At 53.9% G+C, this 19,862-nt stretch overlaps 1 protein-coding gene across 1 annotated transcript in view; it reads right to left on the bottom strand.

Annotated features, from left to right (window-relative positions):
* Window positions 1–2,999: 2,999 nt before the first annotated feature.
* Window positions 3,000–19,862, bottom strand: part of MYO15A (myosin XVA) — a 51,852-nt gene continuing 34,989 nt past the window's right edge. The window contains exons 50-65 of the mRNA XM_037068837.1: window positions 19,629–19,807; window positions 18,962–19,077; window positions 18,625–18,697; window positions 18,302–18,374; window positions 17,974–18,047; window positions 17,658–17,740; window positions 15,476–15,606; window positions 14,355–14,449; window positions 14,077–14,154; window positions 13,590–13,686; window positions 11,659–11,819; window positions 10,594–10,727; window positions 8,266–8,399; window positions 7,795–7,928; window positions 6,370–6,510; window positions 3,000–3,376 (exon numbers count right to left, since the gene is read on the bottom strand). Coding sequence (XP_036924732.1) covers window positions 3,275–3,376; window positions 6,370–6,510; window positions 7,795–7,928; window positions 8,266–8,399; window positions 10,594–10,727; window positions 11,659–11,819; window positions 13,590–13,686; window positions 14,077–14,154; window positions 14,355–14,449; window positions 15,476–15,606; window positions 17,658–17,740; window positions 17,974–18,047; window positions 18,302–18,374; window positions 18,625–18,697; window positions 18,962–19,077; window positions 19,629–19,807 — 1,805 coding nt within the window. The 3' untranslated portion in view covers window positions 3,000–3,274. The remainder of the gene's footprint in view (window positions 3,377–6,369; window positions 6,511–7,794; window positions 7,929–8,265; window positions 8,400–10,593; window positions 10,728–11,658; window positions 11,820–13,589; window positions 13,687–14,076; window positions 14,155–14,354; window positions 14,450–15,475; window positions 15,607–17,657; window positions 17,741–17,973; window positions 18,048–18,301; window positions 18,375–18,624; window positions 18,698–18,961; window positions 19,078–19,628; window positions 19,808–19,862) is intronic.

Here is a 19,862-nt window from a genome sequence, read left to right on the forward strand (position 1 = left end):
TGCTCAGCCTTCTTCATATGCTTTGCTTGGCGTTCAAAGACCTTTTCTGCCCTTTTCCGTGAACACTGAGCTTCAGTCTCGCCCCCTGACACTATCAGGTCTGCAGACGTACCCTGTAACACCTCCTGGCCTTTACCCAAGCTGCTGCCTCCACCCATCTTTTTTTTTTTTTTTTTTAAATTTCAGTTCACTTCTTTCCAGCACACTTCTTGGGTTTTCAGTGGAGTAATAGGCATATTAAGTTTCATGATCTGATCTCTGCGTCTGCCTTCAACCTCAACTCTCTGGCCATTCTGCGCCTAGCCAGTGTGTCTCCCCTCCCCACCCATAGTGTGTCGAGGCATAAGCACAGACTCTGGATTTGACTTTTGACCTCCTGACAGGCTGTATGACCCTGGGGAAGTGAATTCCCTTTCTGGACCTCAGTCTTCTGGTCTGTAAAGTGGGAGCAATATTAGTGCCCACCTCATATGATAGTTGTGAGGATGAATTGAAGTCATATAAGGCAGAGAGAATTGCTGGGTCTTGAGTCTGGGTTTCAGTTTCTACATCTGTAAACTGAGGGTCCTCCTAACAGGGAGGTTGAGGTTGTTGTGTAGTCATTTGACAAAGCCAAAACATCAGGGTCTGCTGAATGGAGAATTTTGGACCCCTGGGCACTGTCCTCAAGCCCCCTGCTGGGTCACTTGCAAAAGGCCACACAGCAAACCAGCATACATATGTGGAATTTGAACATAGGCCTTTCTGGGTCCACAGCCTGGGCCTTTAACTATCAACCCAAGAGCTTTTGAAGAGTTTGGAGGATTCTGGGCAGGAGGCACCTCTGTGCAGGGGAAGACCAGGGTGGTGTGTAGGTGGTGTGTAGGTGGTGTGTATCTGGAACCTGGCCAAGCCCAACGGGACAGGAGGCAATGGCTTTGATAAGCCATTATTTTTCAGCGTGCAGTTATGGTGCATCTCACTACTCTGGGATCCCAAGCTTGCACCAGTTGTCTCAGGCTACCAGGCCACCCAGACATTTATCCTGTGTTGTTCTCACCCCATGGTAGGCTGTGAACCCTGGGGCTTGGTCCCTCTTCTTTGAATCTCCCCACACCAACTTGGAGTTCCTGTTTCTGTAGGTCTTGGCTCAGATAGGGAGGCCCAACAGGAAGAGTCTGGGGGACACAGCAGGGTCTGACTCTCCTGCCACCCCTAACTCTTTCCAGTCTGCCTCACGGGGATTGTGACCTCTTTTTAAGAGGACTCAACTCTCTTGATGCCAGAGTCACCAGAACAGCTGTTAAAACATGAGCCCTATGTCTTAACGCCCAGGTCCTGAAATGAAATCTAAAAGCTCTGTTTTGCTTAGCCAATGCTCTGTAACAAAGCACCCCAAAACTGAGACCTCAAGTCACTTATCCAGCTTTCAGACCTGCAGTCTGGCCAGGGTTCAGTCAGGAGGCTCCCCTCAGTTCTGTGTGCATCAGCTAGGATGGCTTGACCTGGAGGTTCCACTTCCAGGTGGCTTCACTCATTCGTCCTCCTCATATTCTGAAACTCAAAAGGCCTCTTCACTTTCACCTAGGCAGACCTACTGCAGCAGAGACAGCTCTTTATGGCTCTTTCCCCACTTCCCTTACCTCCCAAATCAGCTGTGTGTAGTGGATTCCTCATCTTGGGGCTTCTGGGGGAAGCCAGCCTGAGGCACTGGTGGAAATGGGACATTCCTGTGGTATCTCTTCCTTAACCCTCCCTGCCTCAGGGTGGTCTGAGTGATCCCTAGTCCTGCTCATTGGACCTCCTAAATCTCTCCCAAGTTAACTTCTCCCAGCCCTGTCACTACCACAGGTGTCCACACCAGTTTCCCAGCTGACACTGCAGCAGTCTCTGCTCTGATCTCCCTGCATCCTGCATGCACTTAGCTTTGTGGTCAGAGCAACCTTTTCAAAATACAATCTTAGCAGGTTGTCCCACCCCAGTGAAAAAACCTTTGAAGGCTCTTCATGGCTTTTGGGAGGAAATCTTGCATAGTCTGCAAAGCCTTAGCCAGTCTACCTCTGCCAGCCTTCCTCCAGTCTCCAGTCTTGTCACTAGTTACATCCACCCCTAGTTCCTGCATGTGCTGTTTCCTCCTCTTATCACCTAGCTGATTCCCACTTACAGGTTTTGTCCTGGTTTATAGTTTGACTGTGAGCTACTCCCGGTGCCTGCACAGTAGGTGCTTAATAGGTAAAGTAAATAAATCCTTCCTCGGACACCATGGCTCCAGCCAATTATGCACCCCCACACCTATCCAGACTTTCTCTCCCAAGTCTAGTGCTCCCCTTCCCCAGTATCCCCCAAACACCAGCAATTCCCATCAACATTCTTTTATTCACATGACAAGTATTTTTCAAGTGCTACTTTGTGTTAGGCATTGTCCTAGGCTCTGGGGGATTTAATAGGAAGCAAACACAATTTTCTCTAGAATGTTCATTCCCCTCCACTCCACCTATTCCTAGCAAACTTCTGCTCATTCTTCAAAACCCAACAGCAAAGTCCTATTCTCTGGGAAGCTCTTTCCCAGACTCCTCTTTCCCCAGCCCCTGCCATGGAATGTCTCTTTCCACTATACCACTGCTGTGTGGCCCATGCAGGGATGGGGGTCGGGTTAGGGCTACCCAAAGAGTATGGAGAGGACATGGGCCTGCAGGGCGAGGTAAGGACAGATGTCTCTGCTGCAAGTTCTGTTCATTGGCAGTGAGTCAGGCACAACAAGGCCTCCAACTCCTGCCCCCTCCCTCAGACTTGTTTTCCAGCCACCCAGCAACTCCATGGAGGAACGGATGCTAGGTGCACCTTTTATTTGCACAGGAATGACCAAGGGTCATGAATCCAAGCTGAGCAGCAGTGCAGCCAGCACCCAAGGAGGACAGGTGAGGAGCTGAGATGTGGAGCAATTTGAACATCACATCCATCAAACCAAAAGCAAAGTCCAGTTCATCCAGGTTTGTGGCTTCCCTGCCACAGGTGGGAGTTGGGCAGAGTCTGCAGTGTGTATGTGGTGGGAGGCCCCATGGGGCAGACTGTGGAAGTTCCTCCTACTATCTGACCCAAGATTGCATGTTTTGACTCCATCCGAATTGTAGATGGGTCTTGGGTTCCTGGGGACTTGGGTTGTTCCTCCTGCCACCTGGTCTCCCCTAAGGTTTTGGCCCTTACAGGGGTCACTGGCCCAGAGAGACCCAGTGACTCCCCTGGGTCCACAGAGCAAGCCTTCTGGCAGAGGCTAGCTGCAGGGCTGGGGCCCAGGTCAGAGCAGCGTGATCTCACTGGGGGGCAGCGTGAGCTGCTTCTCCCTGGCACTGAGCAGGTTCTCCACGTGCACAGCTACCACTCGACACAGCTCCAGGCCCTGTAGCAGAAACAGTGGAGAGCCCACGTTTGGAAAGAGGCTAGTGAGAGATGGAGGCCAGCCTCCCCAGCCCCCCAGGCCCTGGGAGGAGCATGAGAAGCTGGGAGGAGGACAGCTGGGCTGTCTGATGGAAGGGAAAAGCAAGCAGGAGAGCAAGAGCACCTGCCAGCTTTGCTGCATGTGATCTGTGTAACCTGGGGTCTGCTGCTACTCCCTGAGCCTCAGGCCTCATCTGTGGGGTCTCAGTTTACCAGGGCCTGTGCCACAGCACTGTGGTGAGGATTCCATGGGGTTTTATTTTGTGTAAATCCTTTAAGATTTTAAAAAGATTAATCTAGTCCATAAATGGTAAGTTTCTAACTATGTGTGGCCACAGTCACCACCTGGCACCCACAGCCCAGAATAAGGGGTGACCCAGCCTCAGGACTACCAATGTGGGGGATTGGAGCAGCAGGGAACAATGGAAAATCCATCTGTGAGCATAGTTCTCAGGCCACAGCCAACTGGAATCCCCCTGGGAATGTCCTGGGCCAGCAAGAGCTACTCAGAGAGGGTGGAAAGGAGGAAGGCAGCACTTACGGAGTGGCAACTGTGTGTCAGGTATTGTCCTGAGGACTACCCCTGCCAGTCCCCACAGTGTCTCAATGGGGTAGACACTCTTAGATCCCATTCCACTGGTGAGGAAGCTGAGGACAGAGCCATGAAGCCACTTACCCCAGACCTCACAGCAGGTAGGAGGTGCAGATTTGAACCCAGGTGGGAGGAGGTCCAAGGCTGCACTCAACTGCTTTCTGCTGAGGTGAGCTGTGCCTGTCCCACCCTGGGGGACCCTTCAGCGAGTGGGCAGAGAGAGCCTCCCTCCCAAGCAATTTCTGCCCACTTGCTGCAGCGCTCCAGATCTCCCTGGGGTTATTGCCCCACCTGACGGGTGTGGGGATTGAGGCCCAGGGAGAAGCAGGGTTGCTTGAAGTGCCCTCGCACAGCCTGTCAGAAGGAAGCAGGATAGGACCCAGGTCTGTTAGCTGTGTTAGTGCTGCACTCAGATGTCACTACCTCCTGGAAGCCTTTTCCATGCCTTCCCAGGTAGCTCAAGTGTACCCTCTTGGCACTGGTCTTCCTGGTTTATCTGAGAAATTCTTTGATATCTGTTCCCCCCACGAGACTTGGGGCTCAGTAAGGGCCAGGCCCGAGGGGGTTTCAGTCACTTCAGTATCCCCGTTCAGAGCCTGCTCAGTGGTTATGAATGACACTCAAATGAATGAATGTGTCCCCCCGAAACACACACATGCAAGAGGCAGAGGTGGCAACATAGGGGGGTTGGGGGGCTTCAAGGAAGTGGGGAAGTCAAAAAGGCCCCTTCGGTCTACCCATCCACTCACTGAGCATTATTGTGCTGGGCCCAGTGTTATGTATAACAAGAGGGACACAGCCCTGCCCGTGTGTAGCTGACATTCTGGTGGGGGAGACAGACAATAAGTAAATAACTACACCATTTGCAAGCCATAGTGAGGGCTACCAAGGCAGGAAGAGAGGATTACCAGGGAGAAGGGGCAGAGAAGCCTTCTAGAAGAAGGTGATGTTTGTGATGAAACTAGAACAAAGGGGGAGAGAGAGTCCTGTGATTACTGGGTGGGATGGTGTTCTGCAAGCATTCCAGGTAGAGGGGACAGTGAGTACAAAGGGTTTGGGCAGGAAGGGGAGGGCAATCTTGTCATCAGGGAGCTGGAAGAGGCCAGGGTAGCTGGGGCAAGGGATGAGAGCAGAGGGCCACAGAGATCTTGAGAGGAGGGGGCAGTGACAGGGAGGGCTCCTGGGAGGGTTGGGAGGTAAGGTAGCAAGGCCTGCTGGTCTCCAAGGAGATGCTAAGGGGGGCGGGGCAGAAGACAGGACTATGGGGGCTGTCACAGCAAATGGTTGTGGAAGCCTCAGTGGTAGAGGGGGTGCTGGGGGAAAGGCCCAAACTCAGCAACATTTAGAGGCCATCCAGGGAGGAGGCCCCAGGAAAGGACCCAAGAAGGAACAGGTAGTCAGCAGGTCTGAGGGAGGAGGTTCCCTGTGGCGGGAGCTTTGAGAGGAGGGCCTGGGGGAGCAGACTGGGCCAGAGCATAAGGCCAGAGTTGTGGCCTCTGCAGGGGTGAAACTGGGAAACAGTAGGAAGCAGCCGGGGTAGGGGGTGGGGGCTGGTTCTGAGTTAGTTACAGCATGTCTGAGGGACTCTGTCCTGGCCTGTTCCTCAGAGTCAAGGCCAGGGCAGTGGGAGCCCCTCTCTCTTGCTGTGGGAAATCAGCTCCTTCCAGGCAGGCCCTGGCAGGAGGGGTTGTCCTGGGCAACCCACCCCAGTTCTGCTCCATCTGCAAGCCTGAACCCTCTTTCAGTGGGGTGAGAACTCTTGTCCCGCTCCCTCACCCCCACAGGGAGCTGTAACACTTAGGAGCCCAGCAGTCAGTCATGCCTTTCAAGGAGCAGCCACAGTTGCTGCAACTATGAGAAGGCACGGGGCAGGGAGTCTGTTTCCCTGTATGTCACATGGGGGCCCCACTGTCCCTACCCTCAATCCCAGGCCCCATAATTTATCTCCAAGCCTTAGCCCAGGTGAGTGCCCTCAAACTCTTGTGTTGCTGCTCGTTCACCCACCTTCAAGTGTCCTCAGGAGATAGAAAGCCCCAAGTTCTTAGCTTGGCATTCAAGGACCTTCACGATGTCTCCTGCCCTAGCTGTGTCTCCCAGTTCCCTAGCAAACTACTCACTATTCTGCAAATAACCTGGGCCCTTTCCCATGATCCCACCAACCAGACATCGCTGGGAGATTGCTCTAATAACCTGCAGTCTGTGCAGTCTTGGGTTCATTCTGTCCCCTGCACTGGGCAGGGTGTTTCCTGTGGCCCAGCCAGGAGCTGACCTATTTTGGAGCTAGACCCATAGAAGAGCCTAGTGAGTGAAATAAGGGAGCGAGGGGTTGGGTGACAAGGCCTGGGTGCTGAGGCAGGGCCCACCTGCTCCAGCTGCAGCTGCATGGTGCACCGGGCAGCCACGTCCCCCAGCACGATCTCCACATAGGGGTAGCTGGAGCTGGCTGTGGGCCGTTGGGTCCATGTGGACTGGATCTCCTTCAGGGGGAACTTTACCATCAGCTCCTGGGGGGAGGGGCAGACACACTTACATGTGGGACAGTCTTACCCACCCTGATCCCTCCCCTGCAGACCAGATCAAGAGGAGGCAGGACAGCCCCGGGTGAATACTAGTTCCCCAGTGACTTGGAGCAAGTCATCGTTTTACCTCTCTGGACCTCACCTGTAAAACTGATTCAACACACACTTGTGCACACATCTACAACATGCCAGGCACTCCTCTAAATGCTGGGGATGCTGGGGCGCTGTAGGTGTTGGTTGTACCCTGACCTTCACATCAAAGCTGCTTCTTAACACCTGCACCCCTTCGGGGCTTAGCTCCAGGAGCAAGCTCAGAGCACATGTAGGGAAAGCCAGAGCTTTGAGAGTTAATGCCTGGATTAGTGACAGATGGGGACATAGTGGCTAGACACCAGGCCAGAGGGCATCCTCTGTAGGGTGTATTCCATGCCGTCTCCCAAGGCATCCGCTGGACTAGTGCCACAGTGGCAACTTGCTTGCTAGCATGCTCTGCCCAAGGTGTGCGAGATTCCCTCCTGATTTCCCTTCCTCACACCAGGGCTTCCCAGAATCCCCTCCGAGTAAACCATTTGCCCCATCCTCATGCCCAGGCCCACTTCTGGAAGAACTTAAAGGCAGACAACAGGTCCTAATTGTTATGAACTTGTGCTGCCCCAGACCCGTATGTTGAAGCCCTAAACCCCCACACTGCAAGAATGTGACTGTGTTTGGAGACAGGGCCTCTAAAGAGGTGATTCTGTTAAGATGAGGCCATTTGAGTGGGCCCTAATGCGATCTGACTTGTGTCTGTATGAGAAGAGGAGATGTGTACAAAACAAAGACACCAGGAATGTGCATGCAGAGAGAGCAGGTCACAGGAACACATGGAGAAGACAGCTTATACAAGCCAAGGAGAGGGGCCTCAGAGGAAACCAGGCACTGGATCTTGTACGTCCAGCCTCCAGTACTGTGAGACAATTACAACTGATTTCTGTTGCCAAAGGCCCCAGTCTGAAGTACTTTGTTATGACTGCCCCAGGTGACTAAGACACTAGTTGAGTGTTTAGCATGTGTTTTACCTTCATGACAGCCCCATTGGGTGGGTTCTATAATCCCCACATTCCAGATGAGGAAATGAGGCTCAGAGAAGCATCTGAGACATGCCCAAGGTCACCAGTTGTAAATGGGTTGGATTCCACCACTGGAGATCTCGGTCCCTCTGAGATCCTTCTCTGAGGGGTAGGGCTCAGAGAAGAGGGGATGACCATCAAGCAGGCTGAGACTACTCACGTGGGTCTCGATGCTGAGGAAGTTGAGGCCATTCTGGTTGACAGCAAGGATGCTGGGGGCCGGCACAGCAAGGTTGCTGCAGCTCTGGACGAAGAAGAAGGAGGAGCCAAACATGGGTGAGGCGCTGAGGAGGCCTGGGGTGGGAGAGGCACACTCAGCGTGAGAGGCTCATCAGTGACAGCCAGGGCCCTCAACTGCATGTCCACCTGCAGTCCTCTGTCCCTCAAGACTCTCACCTCGGCCTCCATGCCTCCTACCCCCCACTCCCATACTTGCAACTCTTCTCCCTGGCTGCCAGCCCTCTCTGCCAAGGCTCTGCCCAGAGTCTGGGCAGTGCCTTGGTGAGAAAGGTGTTCTTTCCAGGCAGCCCAGCTTAACTAACACCGAAAATGGTGCCTCTATCTCCATCCTCTATGGCCCCCTCCTCAGCAAAGCCCCCCGGGGGCACCTCTCCCAGCCCTGGACTCTTACCCAGAAACTGGGCACGGGCCTGGTGGGGGCTGAGTGCTTGAGTCTGCTGCCAGTGCTGGCTGACCAAGTTGAGCCAGGCTGAGCTGGCCATGGTGTGGTAGAGCTGGGCTGGGACATAATCCTGGACCTCCCGTCTGGATGTGGAAGGCAAAGCAGTCCTGAGCACCTACCACCACATGTGCTCTGCACACACAGTCTCATTCAGTCCTCATTGCAGGCAGTGTGCAAAACAGATTTGATTCCTCCCTGGAAGGCTAACTGCTGGGGAGTGCAGGTGGGTTGAGAATGGGTGCTTGCACAGTACCCTGGCACACAGCAGGTGTTCAATAGCTGCTGGCCAGAACCACTAGGCTTCCTGTTTGAAGATGAGGGAACTGAGGCTCTGAGAAGTTCACTGACTAGTCCAAGGTCACACAGTAACCAAGTGTAAGTCTGAGTCAGGGCTGAGACTTGAATCCAAGGTGGGTTCTTCCTTTTCAGTGCCTACTCACAAGAAGAAGCCCAGGCTGGAGGGGTGAGAAGCACAGAATGGAGTGGCAGGGATGGAAAGACCAGGGTGGGCAAAGCCACCACCAGCACTGGTCAGAGTATGGGGCAGAAGAATGCTGGGGCCCCTCCTTGCAGGGCCACCAGCCCCCCATCCCCACTCCAGTTTCTTCTGACATGCTGGCTTCCTGGGGGCAGCTACTTTGCCTTGGGATGTCCGGAAAATTCCAACAGCAGTCCCAGCCATTCCCGGCTACCCTGGGCTACATACTGGGAAAAGGCTGGCAGAAAATCAGGGGCACTCCCTCCCCCAAGAGACACCTCCCCCACCCCAGCACATCTTTCCTTCTTTGAACTGCTGGGGTGAGAGCCTGGCTTCTGGACCCAGCTTCCCCATGTTTGCATCCTGGTCCTCCCCGCACCTATTAGCTGGGTAAGCTTCGGTAAGCCATGTGACCTTTCTGGGCCTCAGTTGCCTTATCTGTATAAGGGGAAAATAAAGTGCAATTGGGAAGATTAGCTGAGAACATGCATACAGAGGGTGCCTTTCAAAAAATAAGAACTCAATGATTATTTTTACCCAGGATTGAGATGATACTTTTATGTGCTTCCTGTGCTTTTTACTTAAAAGTATAATATAAAAGAGCCTGACACACTGAGCCCTTACTGAATCATGAGCACTAGGACATACTCTGTACCTATATTATCTTACTATCATTCACACCAGGGGCATTCCAAGTGTGGTCGAGGGCCTGGGAAGTCAAAGACACTTCCATAGTAACACTAAGATGTTATTTGCTTTCCCCCTCTTGCCCTCTCACAAGTGCATAGTGGAGCTGGCCTGGGGCTGCACAGACCACAGCAGGCTGACTGCAGAAGCCAGTGTGAGAACACAGCTGTCTGCTGCTAAGCCGGATGATAAAAGCATTTACATAATGCAAAATAGTGCCACTCTTCTCACTAAATTTTTTTGAAGATACAATTTTTGTTCATAAGTTATTTATATTAACATGTAATATTAGTTTATATTATTTGTATTGTAATTATTTCTTATATACTATTATAATTATTAGTTATTTATATTAACATGTAATATATTACCCTTAGTTTTATTTATTTATTTATTTATTTATTTTTTCAATGTACGGTTGCCTTTTTGTGCATCCCCTGCTGGTAGTTAGCCTGCAAGGAACCGGCCTGCAACCCAGGCATGTGCCCTGACTGGGAATTGAACCCCGATCGTCTGGTTCGCAGGCCCACGCTCAATCCACTGAGCTACGCCAGCCAGGGCTTACCCTTAGTTTTAAATTAATTAATAGATCAATATTTTAAATTGTTTCTCAGTTTTCATTTTGAATATGGTAAATATATCAATAGATACAACCCGCATAAACAAAAGCTCTTCGGAGTCCTGTTGTTAGAGAGTAAAAGGTCCTGAGAATAAGTCTAAGAAGGACTGATTCGTCACCTCTTTGAGGACATCAGGTGACAGGCTGTCTAGCACTCAGGATTTATTGTTGGACACAACACTGTGGTGAACGTTCTGCAGCCAAATATTTTTGCATGGCTGTGTCCTGAAAGCCTTTTTATCATTAAATGTGCTCTGATCCACTAATACCAGCTGGGAGCAGCCTGTTTGGGAGGAGGGTTCCCAGCTCACAGGGCGAGCTGCAGGATGTCAGCCCCAGGGCCAGGTCAGCCCCTCCCCAGACAGCCTGCTAGAGCCTGCTAGGGCAAGCCGGGCAGGGCACGCCACCACCCCCCCGCCCCCCGCCCCCCCCCGCCTGGTACATCAGCTCTGAAGAACGTGGAGTGGGGGCTGACAGGTGGGCAGGCGCTCACACACTGGGCGGGTAGGTGTGGTCCTTGGCCCTATGCTGCAGTGAAGAAAGTTTCGATGCTTGCTGCAGCTGTTGTTCGCTGGGCTGACAGGCTGGTGTGCTGCTGAAGAGGCCCTTCAGGTAGTCCGGCAGCACCTGTGGGGGGCGTACTCCATGAGGGACTAGGGCAGGCAGGCATGTACTGGGGCATGGGTCACAGGGGCTGGGGGAGCCACCACAGCGGCTGGGGGATGTGGGTACCACAGTGTGTGGGTGTCTGCTGGGCTGGGGGTTACTGAAAACTGAACCTGCTTGAGTCATTAAAACAGAGTCATGGGCTGCACCCCCAGACTCTGGTTCACTAGATCTGGGGCAAGGCTTAAGGATTAGCATTTTAACAAGTTTCCAAGGGATGCTGCTGGCCTGTAGGCCACACCTAGAGTAACACTGCAGTGGACCGCTTGCGGGATAGTTGGCAACAGCGACACCACGTGGCCACAAAAAGCCAAGTGACCATATTTTGTACTTGGAATTGCAGAAGCTTTGGTAACAGTTCCACAAAAAAACCACTGCCTGTCCAAGCACTTCCACAAATGTTAGCATAGGAGGGAATAAAGAGACTCTATAAACACCAGGATCCTGACTTAGAGGCCCAGGTGTGAAAGGGGAACAGCGCAAAGGCAAGTGTTAGCCAAGGCCTGTCCAGGCATTTGAAAGAGGATCAGGCCATGTGCTCCCAGGAGGAGAAAGTCAGGAGAAATGGGGAAGTCAGAGAACTACCTGGGAGAGGTGCTTTTTGAGGCAGCCTTGCTAGGGAGGGCTTAGAAAGGCAGAGATGTAGGCCAGGCAGGCCAGAGAAAGCGACAGCATTTGCACAGGTCTGAGAACTAAGTGGTGGTGGGGGTCACGTCATTTGGCTGCCCCCCAAGGAGACCATGCAAGGGAGCAGGGGCATGAGCACTAGAAACGTCAGCAGGGACCATCTGCATCATGAAGGCCTCAAACGCCAGGCTGTGCAGCTTGACCTCACAGTCTTAGGGGGAGGCTGTAAGAGACCAGAGCGTCAGAGTGGTCCACGCCTGCTGACCTGGTTATAGTGCATAGTCACGTATAGCTCGTTCTCAAACTTGAGTGGCCGATCCCAGAGCACACGCCGGAACCAGAGCATGTAGCCGCCATCCAGCTGCTCCATCTCTGAGGCCACGTCCAGGATGTAGGTGCAGCGGCTGAGTGGGCACACATGCTGGCCTGTGGAGAGCCAGTGGCAGCTGGGTAGGGGCATGTGTGTGGCCGCATGTGCCTGTGCAAAGTGAGTGTACACACCGCAACCTGACACCACAAGAGCATCACCTCAGATAAGCTTCCTCCCTGCTTTGGGACATGGTGTCCTCAGCCCAGGGGAGCATGTTATGGAACAAGGTGCCCTGGGTTTGGGCACTGTTGATGACCACAGGTGTGAATACCTCCCATTCTAAGCTCCAGCCCCCCAGATGTAGGCAAGCGTATTGGGTTATGCTTAGAGAAAGCACAGTTCATTTTCAGCAGTGGTTAGGGATAAGGAGAACTGAGGCAGGCCTCAGATGTGAGATCCAGTGGGTGCCTTTTGGCAGAACTCCTTCGGGAGAGATCCCTGCTGGACTCCTGAGTGGGCAGGGGGCTTGGAGAACTAGGGTCTAGCACTGAGTGGGTCCGAACCTGTAGGAAAGGCTTAGGTTTTTATTTTCTGCACTGACATTTCTGCTCCTCATCCTGCACCTTCGGTAAAATTTTACCAAAGCCAGGTGGGGGAGGGGGGTTCTCAAGCCAGATTGCCTGGGTTCCCATCCTAACTTTGTGATCTTAGGTAAGTCCCTTAATCTCCATGACAGGCTGATGAATGGCCCTTCCCCGAAGACCTCCGTGTGCTCACCCCTGGAATCTGTGAACACATCACCCTCATGGCAAAAGGGACTTTGAAAAGTGACTAAGTTAAGGGTTTTGGGTTACCCATCCAAGTAGACCCAGTGAGATCTCAAGGGACCTTGTAAGAAAGAGAGCGGAGGGGAGAGGGATGATGAAGCTGGAGGAAGGGCTGTGGGCCGGAGAATGGGGGCAGCCTCTGCAAGTTGGAAAAGGCAAGAGGCCAGTTTCTCCCCTGGAGCCACCCGAAGGGACCAACCCCAGTGACATGGATTTCAGGACTTCTGGCCTCCAGAACTGAAAGATGATAAGCAAGTGTTGTTTTAAGCCCCCGGGTATGTGGTAGTTTGGTACAGCAGCACTAGGAAAGCACTACACCCTCCGTAGGCCTTGGTTTCTCCATCTGTCAATGGTGATGACAATAGTCTCCATTGCATAGGGTTGTTGTGGGGGTTAAAGGAGATGATAGAACTAAACCCTTTGAACTGTGCTTGGGATGTAGTATCTGCTCCATAAATGGCAGTTATTAGGGTTGTTTTGTCATAGCCTTCTTCTCCTGATGTGTCTTGGCTGGACTCTGGGCAAGTGGAGCTAGAGACAGACACATGGTTCAGGGGCGAGGTGGCAGTGGGGGAATTGGTTGGAGGTGGATGGAGCCAACCAGACCATGGTCTAGAGTCAGCGAACAGCAGGTGGAAGGGGCTTTGGGCCACATGAGAAGGACCCAGTGAAACCAAGGGAGGAGCTCTCCAACCAACATTAAGGCACAAATGGCAGGAAAAATGCTTGCATCTGTGGGTTCCAGCAGTCGGGGCCCATGAAGGGAAAGCACCCTAGAATGGAAACCCCGTGAAGGCAGGGCCCATTGAGCAGACCCTGAGGGGCAGAGGGAGGAATCAGAGAGTACCCTGCCGTCCATGAACTCCATGTGGGGGAGACGAGGAACATGTACACACAGAGCAGAGAGGGACAGACAGAGTGCTAGGCGACTTGGTGCCCAGAAGCGGTCTATCCTCATGGGGGGCGGGCGGCTTCTGGCAGGAAGTGGCACCTGGCCTGGACCCCACAGGCCATGTGGTGGGCATGAGAGCATCATGCTCAGTCCTCCTGGCCACTCACCTCGGTTGGTGACAAGAAAGATGACATACTCATCAAAGGCCTCAGGGCGTGTCAGAGCCATCTCAGCACAAATCTCCTTCACCACGTCCAGGACCACCTGGAGCGGGGCAGTGAGGCTGTGCCAGCCAAGCTGACTTCTGTCGCCCAGCCGCCCCCCGCCCCCAGACAGGAGACCGTGGGCAGAGTTCCTCAGGGCCTCTGCACATGGGCGAGGACCCTCTAAGGTTTCTGAGAATGCGCCTTGCGCAGGGGGCAAAGACAGCTTTTGGAGTCTGAGAGGCGCAGGTTTGTCCCTTATTTGCAGTCTGACCCTGAGCTGGAAGCTCCACCTCCCCAAGGCTCAGTCTGCTCCCTTGAGAAAGAAGTCCCACATTGTGGGGCTGTGTGAGAGCCTGGGAGGGGCTCAGTACCCTTGGAGGTCCACTCTGGAGACTGGGGTGACCCTGCCTCTCCAGCAGCTATCTCCTGGAGCCGTTCCCTCACTTACGGTGCATGTTTTGATTTTCAGATGGCGTTCGAGGCCTCCAGGGAGGTAAAAGAGTTGCCTCTTGGAGCTGCGGCCTGCCTGTGAAGAGACAGGACAGGCTGGGCCAAGGGATCTGGGCCAGCACTGTCCCCTGCCATGGGAGTCCCTAAGCCAAGAGGCCTGGGCCAGGTGCAGGCAGGAGCACCTGTGCACCTGCATGGGACAGGCCCCTCTGCATGCACCTGAACACACAACAGGGTCTCATGCTCACCCCAACCCCCATCCCTCTGTGCGCTCACCAGCAAGGCCCGAAGCTCCATGCTGCTAGGGAGCTCCAGGCGGCCACCGAAGCACAAGGTTTTCTGTAGGTTCTGCTCACAGGCCTTGGCGATTCCTACAAAGACAGAGTCAAGGCGTTGGCCAGGGTAGAAAGTGGGAGAAAGGGGCTCCTCTGGCCACCGGCCACCAGCCCGTGGGGTTCTCTACACAACCCATGGGACGAGCTTTTACTGTCCAATTTGATAGTTGAGGAAAAAGTTCCAAGAAGGGCAGAGATGTGCCCAAGGTCAAGGGCTGCAGTCTGAGTGCTGGATTTGAATCCATATTCTGTATGGTTCGGGCCTTCTGTTTAGGCCACAGTTCCCTTGGCTACTTATGAGTCCTGGAAATAGTTCCAGCCCCTTAAGCTGTTAATTGGGGGGCTGGCCCCCAAGTAGACTGTGTGACTGTGATTTGTCTCTGCCCCTGTCAGCCGGGACACCACCCTCCCACCCCCGGGTCCCAATGCAGAGGCCCCTTCATCTGCTCTCCAGTTCCCCGAGGGGCAGGGCTCTCGCCCTGCTCTGGAGAGGGCCAAATCCAGACTCCTAGGGCACACTCAGTGGTCCTCAAGGCTCTGAGGGCACTTTCTCGGAGCTGGGCCCATTCACCACTGAACCTGGGAGTGTTTGTCAATTAAATTAAAGAGGGTCCAAAGGCAGAGAGAGAGAGGCCCCCCCATCTCTTTTGCGGCTGCTGTGGTGACCACAGGGGCCCTGGCCTTTCTGAGGTACACAAAGGCTAAGACCCTGCCACGGGCTTTGGGCCACCCCTGCCTGGGCCCCCTTAAGGCCCTTGTGGGCTTCAAAGATCAGAGAAGTGGGGCCTCGCCCTGGTACCCCAGGCCTGGCCCTCTCCTTCTCTCCTTCCACATGCCATGCTTGCCCACCTCCAGGCTTTGCTCCCGAGTGCCACTCAGCCCACCAAGACATCCCTACCCAGAGCAACAGCTCCTTTGGGAACACACTGCCCTACCCCGCCAATCAGACAGCCCACCGCATCAGCCCAATGGGCCCTCTGCATATGTTTAGTAAGCAATGTCTGAGCACCCTCCTGCTGGCTGCCCGAGTAGGCGGGTCCCCACTTGCTGTTGGCCCCTCACCCTGGAACGGCAGGCCTGGGGTCTGGCTCACATCTTGGAGGAAGTGAAGGAGGTGTGGCTGGAGGACCTCAGAGCAGCCATGGTAGGCAGCTACAATGTACAGCAGCCTCCAGCCTCGCTGGCAGCTGTCCCTGTGAGAACACACATATAGGACCATATCACGGGTGGCCACAGCCATGTCAGGAGTCTCCTGGGATGGGGCTGGAGGTTTCTGGTTTTCAGGCAGCTCCTGTGTTATGAGGATGTTCTTCACTGCCTGGTGAAAGCAGAACTGGTAGTACCGAAGCCACACAGACGGTATGTTCTGCTTGGGAAGCCAAGGTGGGAAGCAGGGAAGGAAGGAGATGTGGCCCCTGACATGCACAAAGAAACACCTTCCCTGGTCGAATCTCTCTGGACAGGCCTCTGGTGAGGGTCCTTGGAGGAGGGCAAAAGGGAACCTGCCAGGGCTGTACAGAGGAAAAGGCAGGTAAAGCGTGCGGTCAGGGTGGGGGGCAGGGGCACAGCTGAGTGGCTCTAAAATTCCCAGGTGGGTGGAGAGCAAGTGGAGGAGGAAGCGGGGATGGGGACAGGACCGTGGGACCAGAGGTAACAGGAGCAGCGCACACTTGGGGCACTTGCTACATGCTGCTCCTATGTGAGCCCAGCTCCCCTTCACACAGCCCTGGTGTGAGGGTTTCACCTGTGGGACCTCTCCTGTCTGGGGCAGCACTCAGCCCCCTTAGAGAAACCCCCACCCTCCCTAAGTCCATGTGCCGCAGAGATGGGCGTGAGAGCCAGGTCTGACCACATGATCGTTAATTACTACATCTTGGGGTATATAATGCACACCCACATTTTTGGCCCAAGTTTTCAGGGAAAAAAATCTTAATTTTTAAATTATTTATTTGTATTTAGAAATAAAACCAATGATTACATTTTAGGGTATCATTTTGCATATGGATATCATATTACTTTCTAGGGTTACATTTTTAATGCATGAGCATAAATAAAAGAATTGGCCCTGGCTGGTGTAGCTCAGTAGACTGAGTGCTGGCCTGTGAACCAGAGGTCACCGGTCCGTTTCCCGGTCAGGGCACACACCTGGGCCCCAGAGCAGGGCACATGAAAGGCAAACAGTCAACACACTGGTGTTTCTTTCACTCTCTCCCTCCCTCCCTTCCCTTCTCTCTAAAAAAATAAATAAATAAAATCTTTAAAAAATAGAAAAATTAAAATTAAAAACATTTATATAGCTACAGAATCAGTGCTACCCATGTACAATGTGCATCCTTATTTTTTCCCCTCAAAAATTTGGGCCAAAAAAGTACACATCATACATGACAATATACAGTAGTTTATTTATTTTTAGAGAGAGGAGAAGAGAGGAAGAAAGAGAGAGAGAGAAACATTGATGTGAGAGAGAAACATCAGTTGGTTGCCCTGACCAGGTACCAAACCTACAACCTGGGCATGTGCCCTGACTGGGAATCAAATTGGTGACATTTTGCTTTGTGGCACGACACCCAACCAGCTGAGCCACACCGATCAGGGCAGGTCTGGCCAAACTAGAGTTTAGCTTCCCTCTGGCTATGGTGATTGGTTTGAGGACAGGAATGTGACCTAGATTCATGCAATCACAACCATTATGGTTTGTTTAGGGACAGACACATGTGTGATCAAGTCAGGCCAACAACACAGGATTTGGGAATTTTGATGCAAATATTAGGTCAATGTTGCTTTCCCTGGGATTCCTAAACTGGGAAATACCTTGCCACTCTACAGGAGATGCTGCTTGGGAATGAAATCCACACAGAGGAAAACAGAGCCAGGAGAGAGAGGAGGCCTGCTCCTGATAACACCTGGGTCTAGCTTTGCCTGAAGCCACATATTGAACTTTCTAGTTACTGGACCCTATGTTGCTTAAACGAGGTCTAACTGATCATATGCGAGTCCGGGAACCTGGTTTCAAACACGATCATTGCCATTTTGCAGAGAGAGAAAACTGAAGCTCCAAGAGCAGGAGTGGCTTGTCTCAGACCAAGCCATTCCAAACACATGTGCTTCACCTGCCAAGTGAAGAAGAGGACTGGAGAGGGGACTCAGGAAGGGACAGGTCTGGGAAGTGGAGGCTCCACTGCCCCTCCTGGACATGGACACAGCAGAGGAGGGGAAGACAGAGGTGAATGCCCAGCTCACTCACTGCTTGGTGCTGGTGTTGTTTGTGATCTGCTTCACCACTTGGCAGTAACATTCGTCCTGCATGACCTCGTGGTCCCTGCACAGCTGTAGGAGGACAAGTCAGTTCATGGGCCACATGTCAGGCACATAAGAACACAGTGGGCACTCAGATCTGCCTGGTGTTCCTTCTCCAGGCCCCTCCCCACCAGTGGGATGCACCCCGCTTTGGGCCACTCAGGAAGCTGCCCACCCCATGGTCCTGCAACTCTGGCTGGCACATGGGGAAACTGAGCCACAGAACAGAAAAGAGAGCCTCTGGCAAAGTGGGCTGGACTGACCTGCAGGAGGGTGCAAAGCACATCCAGTTCGCTCTGGCCCTTCAGCGGGGCATCCCCCATGAACCGCATGACAGCTGCAGGAAATACCTACCCCACTCAGGCTACCAGGCCCCCAGCCACCCACCCACCTCAGGGGACCCCAGGGTCAGGCCTCTCTCTGAGAGGCTGTAGCCAGGGGCAGCTGGGGGTTCTCTTCTCTTGAAGGTGCCCCATGTCTGAGATGGGGGAGGGGGAGCACGTGAGGCACAGAGGAGTACTGATGAGCAGGGGTCAGTGTGGATCCCGCCTGAGCCTGCCCGGAGCCCCTGCCGAAGCCCCACCAGCACACCTAGGAACATGTCCGTGGCCATCTTGTTGAGGCTGCTGTCACTGAGCTCAATGAGGGATTCCTGGAGCGGGGTCTGCAAGGGGAGGAGTTGTGTCACGATGGGGGAGGGGCATGTCTGAATAGAGGAGTGCTGCATACTGGGCCCTGTCTCATGACAGGAGGGTCCAATCCAGGGAAAGGGAGGTAGGCAACACTGGGGATGGATGCCCGCCTCGGACACTCAGGGTGCTGAAGGTGGGGTCTCTCTGGGGACAAGGCTGTTTGCCCCAGGGGCCTGCACCACCATTTTACAGATGAGGAAACTGAGGCTTGGGGCTGGTCACCTTGGTGAAGCAAAGCATGTCCTCCAAGTTTCTGGATTCCCGACCCTCCTTGGATTTCAGCCTGAGGCCATCCCTGCAACAGGAAGTAGACTTGCAGAACACTGGCTTCCTCTGAGCCTCTGGCCACATGCTTTTCCCTTTTCCCACGTGGGAATATTCCTGGCCCAATGTCAGCTGACCAGATAGGAAGGCTCCCAGAATCCCAGGCTGCAGGTAGGCCTCACAGCTGGGTGGCTTCTCTTCCCCTCACCAGAAGTGGGGCCTCCCCACTGGGACAGCTGCAAGAAGCCCATAGGACTTCCTCAAGGTGGGGATGAGGGTTGGGGTCACCACTCACTGGGGCCTCCTCCGAGGGTCTCGGAAATACTTCTGAGCAAACTCCAGCATTGTGCGTGGTGGGAGAGCCAGGCCATCCTCCCCGCGGTCAACTGAGCCAGACCTGGTGGGGGAACCCTGCAGGAGGGCAGGGGCTAGGAGGGCCTGTCCTCCACCTGGCCACCTCCTGCACCCCAGTCAAAGTCGACTCAACGTGGCCCCAGCTGATGGTGCTCAGACATCTCAGGCTGCTCCTCCTGCTGCCTTGCCCACTCCCCAGGCCACACCCGCCATGCCCAGCTGACCTCAGCCCCTGACCCACTTGGCCACACCCCACCACTCAACCCAACTTTGCCCAGGATTGGTGGCCCCAGCTACCTGATTGGGCTCACCTTGCGCCTTACAACTTAGCATTACCTCACTCCATCTTTGCCCCACTCACCTGGCCCCATCTTGCCACATGGGTCTGGTCATAACCTTTCTGCTGACTCTACTCTTCTCTAGCCCTTTTGGCCACACCCCCAACCATCTCTGGTCATATGTCACAGGCTACACGCCTGACCATTCCTATCAGATGCACCCCACCCCAGAACTGTCCAATGCCATAGGCAGACCTTGTTCTCATCCACCTCCAGTAAAGATGACCCCTTGCTGTCTCCACCCAGGTGGCCTGGCCCCATGGGTCTCACCTCTCTCCTACGGCCCACCTCCCAGGCAGCAGCTGTGGAGGCCACGGCGGCAGCTACAGCAGCAGCAAGATGCCGGCTAGGCTCAGAGGGCAGCTGTAGGAAGTCGGGGGCAGCCACAGGCTGCACCAGCTCAGATGGGAAGCGTCCCACTCGACCATGGATGGTCCCAAACCTCCAACCTAGGGGGAGGGGAAGGAGTTTGAGGCAAACAGGAGGGTCTCCTCTTGGGACTTA

Source organism: Sturnira hondurensis, unplaced genomic scaffold (assembly GCF_014824575.4).
Source record: "Sturnira hondurensis isolate 20B ecotype Veracruz unplaced genomic scaffold, ASM1482457v3 Scaffold0018097, whole genome shotgun sequence".
Classification (NCBI taxonomy): Eukaryota; Metazoa; Chordata; class Mammalia; order Chiroptera; family Phyllostomidae; genus Sturnira; species Sturnira hondurensis.